General features: G+C 36.8%; 1 protein-coding gene across 3 annotated transcripts in view; it reads right to left on the bottom strand.

Moving 5' to 3' along the window:
• Positions 1-402: 402 nt before the first annotated feature.
• Positions 403-16,033, bottom strand: part of PARP8 (poly(ADP-ribose) polymerase family member 8) — a 177,020-nt gene continuing 161,389 nt past the window's right edge. Inside the window, exons 26-27 of one of the 3 annotated variants that reach the window (XM_002919636.4) lie at positions 15,213-15,297; positions 403-4,994 (exon numbers count right to left, since the gene is read on the bottom strand). In XM_002919636.4, the coding sequence (XP_002919682.2) occupies positions 4,892-4,994; positions 15,213-15,297 (188 nt within the window). In that variant the 3' untranslated portion in view covers positions 403-4,891. Of the gene's footprint in view, positions 4,995-15,212; positions 15,298-16,033 lie in introns of those variants that run through there. The other 2 variants (XM_034656940.1, XR_004624292.1) reach the window with 2 other exon arrangements.

Below are 16,033 nucleotides of genomic sequence, written 5' to 3' on the forward strand. Positions count from 1 at the left end.
TTTCCAATTACTAATCAAATCAGAAATGCTTAAAATATTCAAGATGGTTCCTTTGAAATGCTCCTTTTGATATTATACCTAGGTGTTTATACAGCATACTTCCAAAATGTATAAATCTTTTGTTTCAATCCTGTATTTCTTGACAGAATTGGAGATAAAAATGGTACTCAACATGGCCCATTAAATCTATCACAAGTATTTGGGGGGTATACTAGCAAGAAGGGTTGTTTTTTTTTCCTCTTATTCCCTCTTATTTTAAAAATATTCTATAAGTGAAAAGGGCAACATCATTTTTAGAGTTTGTTGAGAATTTCAAATATCTAGTCCCCAGAAGCAAGATTCATCATCAGGAATATCTAAGGCCTAGCCGGGTTTGCAAAATACTGCCCACATATACCGTACTTGTTGAACAAATTCAGATTTATTGAAAGTAAACATTTACATTGGCTACAATGTTAGAACTATTACAAAGCTGGATAAAAGAGGCTTAAGTAGCAATAGAAAGCAAGTGCAATAAAAAGTGAATAGAGAAAATATTTGGCCTTAGTGATCTCTTGGCAGTATTTACATTATGTACATATTGTTAAATATTTATAATAACTCTAAGGCACCAAAGGCTAAATAGCAGGTTGCAATACTATTTTGTGCACAAAAGTCAAGAAATTTATTGTAAAGAAGGCTGGATAGTTAAAGAAACATAGGCATCTCTTAATGTTTACATAAAGGAGTGGCTGCATTTTTTTAAAATCTCAAATGATACATTAAATATTGGGCAGATTGAAGAAAATATTTTTAGAACATTAAATTATGTTGACTATGTAAATAAGCACTATTTTTTTTACTGACTTGCTGGTAAATGTGTAATGTAATCTATTCTTCAACACAGCTTTTTCACACTCATGGATATGTTTTGTCTAAAAACTACTTGGAATTCTTTTAACCTACAAAAACTTATCCTAATATATCATAGTGTATACAAAATCTCCAGGAAAAATTGACTGGACAATAATATACATCAAATTTATATATAATCAGACAAAAATTTAGCAGGCATTCAATGCCAAAATAATTGACTATTCAGTCTGTCATTCTGGCAAAGCAGTTGAGTATTTTAATCTTAAGTGGACAATAGTTTGTGGCTTAGGTGAATGGACGTAAAACTGGCCCATGGAGAAAACCAATCTTAAAGGGAACTAATCATATTCAAATTTTGCCTTGAAACCCCTGCGCATAACTCACTGGATCTTAGCTATGTCATTCATCACCAGTGGCGGAAACAGCCGTATTTCTTCACTGTCAAGGAGTAACTGACAATATCTATGTCTAGCACGGTCTTGATTGAATTACTTGATAACTTCCATTTGCAAAATTTTATTTGTTCCTTCGACTGGATACCAATTTACCTTAACAGTCTATCATTTGTCTTGAGGTAGTGTTATAATGAAGAATTCAGCAGAACAATCGAATGGCATCCTTTACAATGTGCTTCAAGTGCTACTATGAAATTCATATTTAAGTGGTAGTCCAAGGTTGAGTGGCCCTTCATGACATATTAAATTACTGTCTGATGAAGGCATCCAGACATTAACAAGGATGATGCGTTTTTCCTTAAAATTTTCTCAAACACCATGGCCTCTGGCAAGTTATGGTATTATGGTATAAAGTACTGCTAAAATTCTTTCAGTGATTTTAAAAATTCATAGGCTTGCATATTAAAAATTTCCTTTCTCTTAAGCAAAATGGAGAACAACTGAGAGATTTCTTTTCTAAACTCTTAAATTTTTCAACGAGAGATATTCAGAACATTAACAATAGTTTTGGGGTTGGTTACTTACACCACATATTTGATACTAAGTTTAAGGATGTGGCACTCATTTAAATTTTAAATTGAAAACCACCTTCACATCCAACATTTAACTGAGATTTGCTGAGCAAAAAAAAATAATAATAATAATAATTTCAATATAATGCAATCTAAGGCACCAAAAATGCCTTACCATAATGTGTTCTATAGCACTAGGTTATAAGTATATTATTACTTTTTTTTGTCTTCTTAAATGTTCAATCCTATTTTCTTCTCTTTCTTAATACAGTGGACAGTGAAAGAGGACAAATTACTCATAGTGAAATGTTTACAAAATCAGTAATGCAGGAAAAAGTAGAAATAAATTAAGGTTCTTCTTCCCCTACCTCAAGAATGAAAATAAATGATTACCTTTGCTCAGTGGGTTAATACTAAGTAGTAATGGCTACACAATTAATATAACTATAACAAAGCATCAGTGAACAGACTTCAGATATTATATAAATACAATACAATATCACATGTTTGGAATCATCAAGTGTGTCAATAGGTAATATCTTAATGGGGTGACTGAATCAAGGCATGATAATGTTTAAACTTCTAAATTTTAAAGACCTACTTTGATCTTGGAAGCATGATGTTTGTTTACTAAGACAGATACTGAAATTAGATTCTTTAAAAATAAAGATAAGTATCAGTATGCTACAGTTATCCCAATATCAAAAGTTCAATTAGAAGACTGGCTCTAATACTTAGAATATTTGCTTACAGAGGTTCTGAACTTAATTTTTCAAAACAAACTTACAACCTGTCATTCTGCATTGCAATAGCATTCAATGAATTACCATTAAGAGACAGCGGATTTTATTATCATAAAAGATGTCTATTGTCTGTAATATTTAGTAGGCATGAAAACTATCAACCACTTCCCTTGCTCTAAGAGGTGCATCTACTTTTATTCTTGAACTGGCAGTAAAAGTTTGCATATGCCAGTTTTTCCTCCCTGAAATACTCTCCCGAGTCCTCCAAGGTACCCTTCCAGTTCAGATTCTAACACTTCGCTCCTTACAGATCACTCAACTGTGAAGTCAAACCATAATGGATTACGTCTGTGGTTTTAAAACTATGCTTGGAGGCACTAGAGAGAGTTTTTGGAGGTGTCTCAGTGGTGTTAGTGGCCACACAGGTGGGGCTCCAAGACCTCAATTTCTAAATCCGGCTAGTACATATATCTTCACAATGATGTCATATATAGAATGTGCCATAAAATTAATTTGAAAAATAATTTTGTTGCTTAAAACTGTTTTTAAAACCCAGTCAAAGGGATTTGGAAGACTTGGGGAATCTTGACAGAAAAAAAAGCAAGTCAACCTCTTGTCCCATGTAAAGTCTTCAAGTATCTGGTCACAGAACACTGAGTAGGATACTACAGCTTGGCCCTACCATGCCGACACTATCCCTCAGTCTGGCTTTGAGTTCAGAGGCACAAGTCAGAACACATCAATGTTTTACGTGGATCCTATCACAATGATTAATATCCCAACCACTTCAAGTCTATTTTTGCAGAAATAAGTGGCATATGGATTATTTACAATATAAGAAAACAAACAATTAGTACTTCTTAGATAGCAACCCATAACAACGTGTATGACCTTTTTGCTCACCTTATATGCCAAAGGAAATAAACACAGAAGTTATAACATTATACTTGCAAATGACTTTAAGCATTTTTATTTATTTTTTTCTTTCTAAATAAATTAGAATCAGATATGAGCCTTGATTCAGGTTTTGAATAGAGCGGCAAACTTGCTAATTAAACTGCTCTCATGAATGGCCTTATTCCAAAGACATCATGTAGGAAAATAAACACTGTCTAAAACTTACAAGGAATAAGAATAACTTTAGGACCCAAAGAAATAGAAAGGATTTTGATGAGCACATGACTCTTGAAAGGAAAATGATAAGAGCTGGTGTTATTATTCTCTATAAACTTATTTGTGTTCTTTTAATATAAAAGAAACTTCAAGTTTGTTTTCTTTCTCAATAAGAAAAAAATAAGCAGAGGTATTAGATGAAAAAATATAAAAAATGCTGGTGTGGTATAAATAAATTTTTTAAATGTTCCATTGTAGGAAATAAAAAATATATACTGTTTGTTTAAATTCTGAGGCCCTTCTTTTAAACATATAATCATTTGAATATACATTTAGTCCACCTGGGGCATCTGTGTTCCCCAAAATATAACTGTTAGATAACATTATAAAAGAGCTGAATTTTAACTAAAGGGGAAATTACTTAAACAAATAGAAAAATTGTTTCTAAATATCTTCGGTGAATGGATGGTGGACAATCTGACTCATATCTTGGTTTATGTCCAGATTTACTGCTTACTGAATATTATTTTCTTTTCATTAAATGAGCATAGAATCATGGAGCCGGGCCATCTCTGTTGTCAAAGCACATATATGTGCATATACACACACATATGCACGACCACACATTTTGATACATCAGTCTATAGATATGTACATTACATACTCTTGGGCAAAGCACTGCATCTAAGACCTAATTGTTTTTGTATAAGAAAAAAATAACAGGAGACTAGGAAACATCCCTCCCCAAAACATTTGAATGTTCATACCACTAATTAAATAGCACATCAGAATGTGCAAACATACTTATTGCAAAGTACTGTATAGATTTAGACGTCATTATAAAATGTTCTCAGTTCTATTTTGGTAACCTAAAATGTCGGTATATAATACCAAATTTCCAATTAAAGTTTAGTTTAATATAAAAATATCAGCGCAAAACTGTTTTTTCAATCTGTTTATTGTGTGAGCAACCCAAACTTCAGTTTAAGTGCTGTTGTAATTTTATTACTAGATTCCATAACCCTACAATTGATAAATTTTATACCATTTTAGGTACTTAATGAGATACTTAGAAATACTAAGAAAAAATCAGTATTCAAAGCGTTACTTTTGTTTATAATAACAATAAATTATTTTATCATCTTCTTCAGTTCAAAATCCAGCTTTGAACCCGAGGAAGGCTTTCAAATCATGTTAATTAAATGGTGGTCCTTTAACCAGTAGCAGTTTGATTACCAATTACTCGAAGGATCTCTTTGTGAATGCCTCCTTCTTGTGTGTTAATATTCGCATCTCCAACTTGACCATCTTCATAGCTAAAACACAAAAAAGAAACATAAGACATTTTTAAGTAGACGCAACACTCAAAAAAGCACTTAAACCCCCTTCGAAATGCCATTTGCTACCTAAAATATAGCCAAAGGGAATCAATAGTGAAGACGTTATTTCTCAGCTGTATTTAATAATGTGTTCACATACATAAACGCAGAAAAGCCTGCCTGACGAAACACAAGATTATCCTACATCACGCCCTGATCTGCCCCTTCCTTCCTTCCTTTTTAATCTTAACTTTTTCATTGCCACAGAAAGCACTGCCTGTGTCTTCGCCTGGCGGGCATTTCCCGCGGCAGCTGTTCTACGAAGCCCACCATGGAAGAACACACCAGCTTCAGCTTCAGTTCCTTAGGTTCGAGCCTTGTGAGCCCCACTCCCACTTCGCTCCTTTGTTTATTTTCTAATCTGTGACACCCTTAGAAATTACTTCACTTTCTGCCGCTGCTCCTTCGCCAGGCCTGCCTTCTCATTATTACTCCCTTGTGATCAGTGCAGCCTTTTTCCCTTTTCACTGGTGGCTCAATGTAGTCTGACTCTAGAAGGTGTTCTTATCTATGCCGGTCCTTCCAACAGTGTGTGCGCTAAATTTCGCTAAGCTACAGAAGTGGAAATGTAACATTAAAGGACAGCGATTACTAGTCTTAGAAAAAAAGAGTTGTGTTTTAGATAATTATTCATTGCCTCAAATAAACTTCCTTGGGCAATAAGAAAGAATTTCCCAAGAATGAATTTTTTAACTTCCGTGATAAGATACAGAAGTCAAATAGGTGATGAATTCATTTTACTTTGTAAAAATGGCTTCAAGACAGGAGCTTTCGAACAGTGGTAAGTACTTCAAAATAGATAACCAGGGGTGGAAGCAGTCTCAAAGATTTATGCGCTCCACTGTCTTCTTACCACATAAAAATTCTCCTGAAATAGCACAATACAGGAAAATGGAATAGATGACATACAGCAATGAGAACTCGGGTCCTTACATAATCCACTGCTCAAACACCTAGTGATAACTGCATTTGTATCAAGTTTAAACTCTTTAAGAACTGACACAGTTGCCTATCAACTTGGTTAATTCTACCCACGGAAGTACGCACACAGGCACGCACGCATGTGCACATGTGTACGTAAAAGACAAAGGTGAAACATTACCGAGAAGAAAAGAAAGGAATATGTGGTACACGGCCCACTTATAATGATTTCCCCAGGAGATCGAACTGTAAGTGCTCTGTTAATTAAATGGAGAATGTTAAAGTGAAATGCTTTAAGCACTGTCCAAAACTAATTTGGTGCTTTGTGGCAAACTGTGTAAAAGTGACATTTTATTGGGCAAGTACAACATATTATACTGGTTTTGTGTACATCCTGGCTACCCCCTGGGACGAAGAGTAAACGAAGCCATCCATAACGCTGAGCCAAGGCTGGGGGGGGGGGCAACCTGGCTTGCAGGCTCATCCCGAGGGACATAATGGAATTTACCAAGCCAATCTAGCTAGTTCCTCAAGGATTTGGATTTTGGAAAGCAAAAAGACACTGCCAAAAAGAGAATGGAGAGACAAAGAAAACCAGAGTGCCAGTTATGCACAGCAGTCTACACGGCTGGCTCCTTCTTTTCCTAATATGCATTTATGTTTGGTCCATCTCTGCGGCATCTGCGTCCTCTATACACTGGACACAAAGTTGAGCAAGATATTCTTGGCTTAACTGATACCCAGCCTACGTACTACCACCAGCTCTATTCCTTTCTATTAAAAGCTGACCTTTGAGATTTGTCTACAGTACATTCTAACTGCTCGTGTTTTCCTCAAGCCACAGCAATCATTCTTCTGACCCTACCCTCTACTCAAACTCCGGACAATGAATACCCACGGCCTCTTAGATGAGGAATTCATTTTTTACTTGCCACATCCTGCAGTATCTGATACAGCTGACTGCTCTTTTTCCTGAAGCTATATTACCTCCTCACTCCCTAGCTGGTCCTTTATTAATTCTCCGTTTCCTTCATTGCATCCTCTTCCCTGGCCTCCCATTCCAATGCTGGTTTTATCCACAATTCACTCTGTGTTTTCTCTTTTCAAGATATGCAAACTCTCAATTATTTCAGTCTCTCCCGCTGCTTTAATTATCACCCACATGCTGATTCCTAAACTATATCTCTAATCCTTACATCTTTCCCTAACTATAATTTTCCCAAAGAAATCACAAATCCAGTGTATTCAAAACTGAACTTAATTTTTCACCCCAAGACTGCTTTTTTAACTCTATCAAAATCTCAATTTGGAGTACCATCATCTACCCAGTCTCTCAACAAGAGAACTTCAGTCATTTTTGGCTCTTCCATGTGCCTAAATTCAATAAATCACCAAGTTTTCTTGCTTCTGTTTTCCTAATTATTCCCAGTTGCATCTTCTCTCCATTGGATGCCATTACCTCCGTTTAGGGCTTCATTATCATTCGTCTAAATAAGTGATTTTCAAGTTGCAGGTTATGTACAATTAGTGGGTTCTGAAATTAACTTAGATTGTCGGGCTAGCATTTTTCAATGAAATTAGAATAGAATAGGACATAGAATACTGAATGCACCACACAAAGTAAGCACTGTTTTTTCCAAAGTCACAATGTCAAACACATTTTCTTTTGGAGTGAGAAACACTGACCTAGATGATTGTAAAAACATTGTAACTGGTCTTCTGATCTCCACACTTAGCCCCATCGTCCCTCCTAGAAGACTATTTTCTGCTCTGCTAAAGTGATACAAATGGCCTCCACTTCCCTTGCAGGACAAAAGCCAATGGCACTGGCATGGCACACCAGCGTCCTTCATAACCCAAACCTAAACTTCCTCTCCAATCTTGTCCCACTCCCCCAACACTCTATTTCCACCAAATGGAAGGGTCTGCTATCCCTAAATACTACGTGTTCATTGGTACCTGAAAAGCATTTGTAGTTAATGGAGAGAAGATGAGACTCACACTGTTTAAATAAACAATAATAATTTAGGACAGAAAGAGCCCGGGGCAAAAGCGAGTAGACAGTAGAGAGTAGAGAAGGTGAGAGACTGAGATGGAGACTGAAAGTATTAAGAAAAATGCATATCCTTCCATTGTTTATAAAGCCCACAAGGAGGCATAACAGTTGTGGGCTGGAAGGATAAAACTGGCCGTAGGCATACAGGTGTCTTAAACTATGAAGCATATATATTAATAAAGGAAAGACAAACTACCATTTGACTGGGTCAGATGGTTAGATATATTGCATTACTAGTGACATAAATTACAATATGACATATAGTTTACTCTGCAGCTATTTATTAGTATTACAGAGAAACACCCAATTGCTAATTTAATAGTGAAGTTCATTTATGTCCAGAAAGCAACAAGATTAAAAAAAAAAGAAATGGAGCAAGAATGGTATCAATAGGGAAATGATACACTTGACTGGGGTTTTCAGAAGAAGGAATAATGAAACCACCTAAAAGGAGACAAAAATTACGTAAGGTCCCAGGAGCACTAAAGGATTACTAAAATTTTAATAAAAAATAAGCCAATTTGCTTTAAAAGCTATGAGAAAGAAAATAAAGAAAACAGAGAAAATTTAGCTGTCTGGAACTCACTGGTATGTTAGGAAATTTCCTGGATAAAAACTTTTGAACTCACTCACAAGTTCTATTCCCAAACTGAGGCAGCAGCTTTGTGACAGCTTTAAAGAAGGGCACACGTCAATTTGTTTTTGGACTCCCTGAAACTGGAACCCAGAAATGATAGTATTGTTTCTCATGGGTAATAGAGAGGTTAAAATTCACTGTGAACTGAACGATATCCAGCAGTTCTCCAAAGTTCCTTAAGGTATCTGATGTTATAAGAGTACTGTCTACGTCACTGCCCATGTACAATTTCTTCATTACGTTGGAACGTTCCAGTCTTTGTCGCTGCTCTCATGTACTACGTGTTAAGTGTTTCTGAGAACAGAGTTTGCATTTCACTAGGAAGGTAATAGAGTCATGCAAATAACTGTAAGACAGGCAGCAAGAACGAGCAATTTTAGGATGAGCAAGGACGAGTAAAATTTAGAGTAAAGACAGACATCCTGTCCTGACTGGGATGTCAGGAAAGACCATATAGTTGAGTCTTGGGAGATCAGCTATGGTGGAGCTGGCGGGAAGGCTCACCACGTGGACTCACTGAGCAAAGGCACAGTAGTGGGAAAAATAATTCCAAGTTGTTTTCAAGAAACGCCTTGGATAATAATTTTATTCGATCAACGGTTTGTATGGGTCATTGAAGTAAGATAAAAAGGGTTCTATGTTGCAGAATATCATGTCTTTATTTGTTAAAAACTACCAGAGTGTAGGAACAAGATATAATCAAGACTCTGCTTTAGGAATATTAATGTGATAAAGATAGTATGATCTTCAGAAATTTTATATGCACAGAAATGCAGGCTATACACCAAAAGATTAACTGTAGCTAAATCCAAGTGGGGGTGTTATGGGTGACTTTCTTCTTTTTTGCTTACCTTTGATTTCAGTTTCTATACAATGAACGTGTATCACTAGTGTAATAATGTTAATGTTCAATAAATTTGGCATTGTACAAGATAGATTAGGGGCAATGATGAAATTCAAAGCCTGGAGAATAACTACTAATCTTTTGATGGACTCTGGAGCAGAGAATGATATATCCATGGAAATAAAGGTATTGAAAGGAGAAAACTGTATAAAGATAGACATGGGGGCTGATGACTATAGTGTCAAGGAAAAAGATATTAAAAACTACAGCTCAGGGTTGCAAGTGTCTTTCAGTAAAATTACTGCATGATTGGGGGAAGCCAAGAACTTAACTCGGGGTAAATTTAGCAATAATGGGTTTCGCTTTGTACACACTGATTTTAAGGTATGAGCAGACTTTTTGAGGGGAAATACCTAGCAAGCAGTTAAGTGTGGGCACTTCATTCATTCCCACTTCTCTGCCAAGCACTGTGCTGGGCACACAAAGACAAATGAGCCATACAGTCCCTAACCTCAAGATGTATGTCAAATAATGGAGAAGACGCTACATAAGAAAGAATAACCCAATGATAAAAACAAGCCCACAACATCACACAGTAACACCAAGGAGTAGCACAATGGAGTCAAGGAATGTTTCTGGGAGGAGGGAAGGCAAACGCTAAAATTTAAAAGAGGAGTGGAAATTAGATAAATTAGTGGAGGGGAGAGAGGAAGAGAGAATCCCAAGTTTAGTGGAGAAAGGAAAGAGGAAAAGTATGCAAGCGTGGGAATCATAGCATACAGTTTAGGTCGTGAAGCGTAACATCTAGAGGTGAGAAACTGTGGGCAATGAAAACTGGGGGCCACGAGGCTGCGGGCTAGATCTCCTTGACCTCCAATGCAGTGGTGCTGAAGAAAGAACAAAGGGATGGGGAGTGAGTTGGCTCCCTTTGTAAAGGAGACTGGACTTCATCTTATAAGAAGCAAGCAGCTCCTAAAGAGTTCTCAGCAGGAGAGTGATGTGGCAGTTTAAGTCTTGGAACGGGATCTGGGCTGCAGACAGTGAAATTGGATTTATTATAGGCTGGGGATAAAGCAAAGTTCCCGATCGTATCACCTTGATGTCATACAGCTTATGTCGCACAGGTTCACTGAGCCATGACTGAATGGTTTGTCTTCCAACTTTATAAATAACTTGTCTGTCTCTTCACTATGTTCCCATTCAAATAGTGTGTGTTTGGGTTTTTTTTGTTTTGTTTTTTTTTTGCAAAATCATGATGAAAGTTATCTTTCTTTTCACTGAATGGCCATTATACAGTTCTTATTTTACAAATTTTTCTTGTATCTGCCTCTTTAGATGGACTTCAAAACTTTGACCAAATATAAAAACTATACATAATCCAAAATATTTTCCTTTTTTAGTTTTGCTTTGTTCATTCATTAAGAATGTACTGACAAGCAACCGTGCATCAGATCCCAAGGGAGGTGCTGCAGGGCAGCAGGATAGTAAAAGAAAAGCAAGAGTAGGAGTCAGCCCTTTCGGACTTGACAGCCTCATAGAAAAGTCAGATACAATGAAAAAACTGCATTTTAAATGGAAGTTCTGCAGTTGTGAGCTGCAGGAACACCGGGAAGAGAGATTAATTTTGATTAGGAGCTTCCTGGAAGAAGTGGTATTTGAGCTAGACCTTAAAAGATAGATTTTGGATAAGAATTCCCGAAATTTATTTAGCACTGAGATCTGCCTGACTCAAGAACCTGAAAGTACCCCATCACTTTTCTGCAGACCTGTCTGTCTGATTTGATCCTTCCCATTCTTAAGTTTCTGAGCTTATTGGCAGGTCTTGAAAAATAGGAGAGGCTGTATACCTTAAATTTATCTAATAGACAAAATATGGCAACAATTGATTTTGCAGACCTGCCTGCTCTAAATCAAAGAAACACCAAAGCATTAAACAGGTAGGTAGGTTGTAACATCAAATAAGCAAGATATGCACACCTAGCAGTTAACCTTTCCTTGTTCCAGAGAGTTGAGGAAGAAGACATATACTCTCACCATTTTCATTGTGGTGGGGGGTGGAGAGGGAGGGTAGCTTGGGGAAGCCCATGGCACATGACACACCTACTCTCTTAACGTGCCAAATTATCAACTACCTTCTCTTTGATTTTATTATTTAATCCTATTTATGGAAAATAGCCAATAGTAAGTCTTCCTCTCTTGCTCTAAAATTCCCCATTTGCTGTGAAATAAACACTTTTGTTGACTATGACTAGAGCACAGTATGTCCATTTGGTTTTTGCATCTCCTGCTTAAGCCCAGCTTCCAGACCTTTTTAAAAACTGTTGCCTTATTTCTGTATATTGGCCTTAATGCCTTTGTACACACGTGTCTCAAGGCCAATAATGAAATCAAACTTTATCAATAATCCCTAGAATTGGCTAGAATGTGTTTATAACATCTGAATTATTACATTTTGCCTGAACCATTAAAATTTGATTGTTTATTCATTTTGAAATTTTCCAACAAAATTTTTCAAACTTATTCTTTTTTTTTTCTAAGTGATCTCTTCCTTTAAATTTTACGTTCTATTTTTTTTTTTGATATAGTAGTCTGTTCCCTAAAATATCCCCCCAATTCTTCTTTCATTCTGTATTGTTGTTTACTTGTTGGCAAGACTATGATTAGGATATTAAGCAACTGTTTTATTATCTCCATTGTAGAAATCAGATTAGCATGGAAATTATTTTGATTTTTTGTAGTTTCACTTAATAATAAATTAAAAAAGGAAGCCACAGTAATTTGTATCCTAGTCTTCAGGCCGTACGTCTAACATAAGGAATTAGATGATGTTAATTTAAAAAATCAGAATAAAATGAGAATAAGAAAATAAGATTTTCTGTCTGATAACAGTATATTTGTGATAATTCACTTCTTTCTCATCAATTTATCTTTTTCTAGATGTTACCACTCACTGGGGAGGCACATCACTCATAGAACTCTGTGATTATATCTTTTATAAAGAAGCTGATGGTTGTAATTAGAATGTACATTAATTAGTGAATGGATTCTGCTTCTGATGTGTTTGAATCTTATCAATTTTCCTTAATTAGTCCCTTCTCTCCTGAGGGTGCAGAGAAGGATGAAATCTCATCTATATTTATAAAGAAATGAAAATCATTATCTTAATAGATTTTTTTTTCTTTACACTATTTGGAAAGTATCTAAGTATACTGGAAGAATTTATTCTCTTTTCTTCAGATGGTCTTTCCTCTTTTTTTTCCTAATAAATACAGAAATCCATTGCTCCAGACACACACGTGACACATACATCCCTACAGGTTTATTTTACATATAATTTATGTAAAATTTCAAAAAATAACACTAGAATGCTTACTGCCTAAAATTGTTTATTTAGCTTAATAAATTTGAATTTTAGCAAAATACTAAGAGGAGTAAATTAATTGATTGACATCAGGCTAAGGAAAGGATTTTGGAGTTACTTTTCCATCTAAATCATCAGGTCACTCAATCAAACAACTTTGTGATTGGATGCGTCTTTTGGAAGGCCAATCTTCTAACAGGGAATAATAGTCCTGATGGTCAAGAAAGAAGAGGGGGGTAAAATTTAATGAGTGCCTTTCTTCTTCTTCTTTTTTTTTTTTTTTTAAGATTTTTAAATTTTTTTTATTTGAGAGTGTGAAAGCACAGAGGGAGAGAGCGAGGGAAAAGCAGACTTCCCGCTGAGCAGGGAGCCCGATGCAGGGCTCGATCCCAGGACCCTGAGATCATGACCCGAGCCGAAGGCAGATGCTTAAGTGACTGAGCCACCCAGGCACTCCTAGTGAGTGCCTTTCAATGAAGACCTGCGCTGTGCTAACTTTGTCCTCATAATAATCTTAAAATTGCATGCAGATAGCTTCCCTAGGAACCACCAGACCCACATGGCATCCTTCTCTACCTTGCATTCTGACCCAGGAGACTGACCTGTATGAACTCTGTCAGTAAGCTCGCTTGCCCTCTACTTTCTGACAGGGTTTGACCAATGGGGAGTCCCAGCAGGACACTGGCAGGGGGGCAAAGTTCAGGTTTCCCTTGGGTCCAGGCCCATAAGGGCAGGTTGGGCTACGTAAGTCCCTCAACTGAAGGCTCCGGCTCCTTTCAAAGCTGCTGAACTAGAAAGGGTTCTCCTACCGGGTTCTGAGAACTGTTTCTTGTCCTTGTCCTTTTGGCCCTGGGGTGCAGAACACCTCGGTGCTACCAGAGCCGGGTTACTACTTTAGACCATGGTGCCCCTATAAACCACACCTTCTTAAGCGATCTACTTGTGGGTGATACGAATTTCGGTATTTCTCATGGGCTCAGGTTTCCGGTTGGGCTTCTGCCTGGTAAGGTAGACCTATCTTGTTACCGTATCTACTGATGAAGCTCGGAGCATGGCGAAGGTCACCTAACTGGTGAGCCTGGGCACAGACGGTCTTACCAAAGCAGGCTCTGTCCACCATACGCCTGGCTGCCTGGCCATGAAGAAAGAATCTATATATACATATATGTGTCACAGTATATAATGTATGTATTAATACGTATCAAAAATACAGAAGATACATGAATGCATAATACATAAATCAGTATCATAAGAAAGTCACAATTTTCATACTATCCCAAAGAAAACCAGACAGTTCATAAAATTTGCATTGTGAACAGTTTGTCAATAAGCTAACAGATCACATGCTGCAGGCCCAGCATACTGCAGATAACACTATATACTGAAACAATCTTGAGGCAGTCATTTTGACATGGCCTATAAAACAAGCCAGTGCTTTTTTCCATCTTCTCTTCAGAGGACGACATAAAAGTACAGAACAAATACACTCTGTTCTTCCCTGAGGTCCTTCCTGAGATAGGACCATGGATGAGGAAGGAACAGGCAGGGAAAGGGTTGGGAGTCAAGCAAGAGTGGGTGAAAATGAGATGGGTCTACTGTGCTCATTTTAGAGACGAAAAATAATGTTATTATATTTTCATGCAGGTCTTATGATATAGCTGTGTCAAAAAATCCACATCAAAATGCCCTGCATTGCCAGCCTATGTTACATGAAATGCAGATCATCAACTTTTTAAAAAAATTTTTATTTATTTATTTGAGAGAGAGAGAGAGCGCACACACAAGGTAGGGGGCAGAGGGGCAGAGGGAGAGGGAGAAGCAAACTCTGTGCTGAACAGCTAGCCCGATGCGGGGCTCGATCCCAGGACCCTGGGATCATGACCTGAGCTGAAGGGCAGACACTTAACCGACTGAGCCACCCCAGATCATCAAACTTTTATAGGGACAGGACATTCTCATTATTGTTTTCTTCATTCCTAGTTATGCTACTTTTTAAATCCATAAATAATTAAAGATATATATGCATGTGTACATGTGTGTTTATATGTTACATCTGTCTGTATGTGTATGTCTATCTACACATATATACACATATATATATGCACACACAGATCATTAAAGAGGCAGAATGTTTTTCTTCAGTTCTTCTAAGTCAACAGCATTTACATATCACTCTGTTTTTTACAGTTCATTAAAATAAAACAGAAACATTCAGATGATGAGAAAATACCTGTCTGTTACCTACTAGCAGCTAAAGCGACCAGATAATAATGTGGTCACTACTATCTCATTCATGGAGAAGACAGTAACATATAAATTTGAACCTTTACACTTACACAAAAAAGAATCGTGTGCAGACATGATCAGTATTTGGGACGACCCATATCTCTCCATGTTTGTGCAGGTCAGGAGAGGTGATCACTGTTAAGTGGGAAGATAAAATTAAAGAACGATTTTACTCTAAGTTACTGTAGCCCTCCTCTTATGGATACACATGAACAAACTAACACATGAAAAATGTTTAACCATATAAGCTATCAAAAGTGTAAGTAAAAACAATGAAATGTCACATGATAATTTTATGTTTCAAACTCCATCAGTGTAACAACAGGAGGGGAATCACTTGTATATTATCAAAAGCAAATGGCCCCGACTTGGAGACTATGTAGAAAGCAACTTCGTGTCCTATATTAACTATAAAGGGTTGAAGACTTAAAAGCAGTTAATGGAGGCTACTGAAACTCCCAGCACCTTTTTTAGTCAAGGTCAGATTTTTATAGCAAGAACAAAGAAAAGTATGGGATCTTGCAAATCACCTATCAATTTCTCTATCCCAAGTTCGGAACAGAGGAATAATTTCAGTGTAGAGGAGAAAGACCTTTTGGTTTCTCTTCTTAGTGCTTGGTTCATTCTTCACATTTTTCACGGTATTACACATTCAAAAACTAACTTAAAGAGGAAGGTGGCATATTCACAAAACAGATTAGCAATACTTGATCAGAAAAATATAATTACCATTCTGAGATATCTGCCAAGAATAAAATACAGCACTGTCTGAATTCTTGCCAATTCTGCTTCGTTTTTCACCTTTACGATCTCTATTGTACCTGTTTTCCATCTGTGCCCTTAGAGAAGGTCACTAGGAATAATGCTTTCA

Source organism: Ailuropoda melanoleuca, chromosome 3 (assembly GCF_002007445.2).
Source record: "Ailuropoda melanoleuca isolate Jingjing chromosome 3, ASM200744v2, whole genome shotgun sequence".
Taxonomy (NCBI): Eukaryota; Metazoa; Chordata; class Mammalia; order Carnivora; family Ursidae; genus Ailuropoda; species Ailuropoda melanoleuca.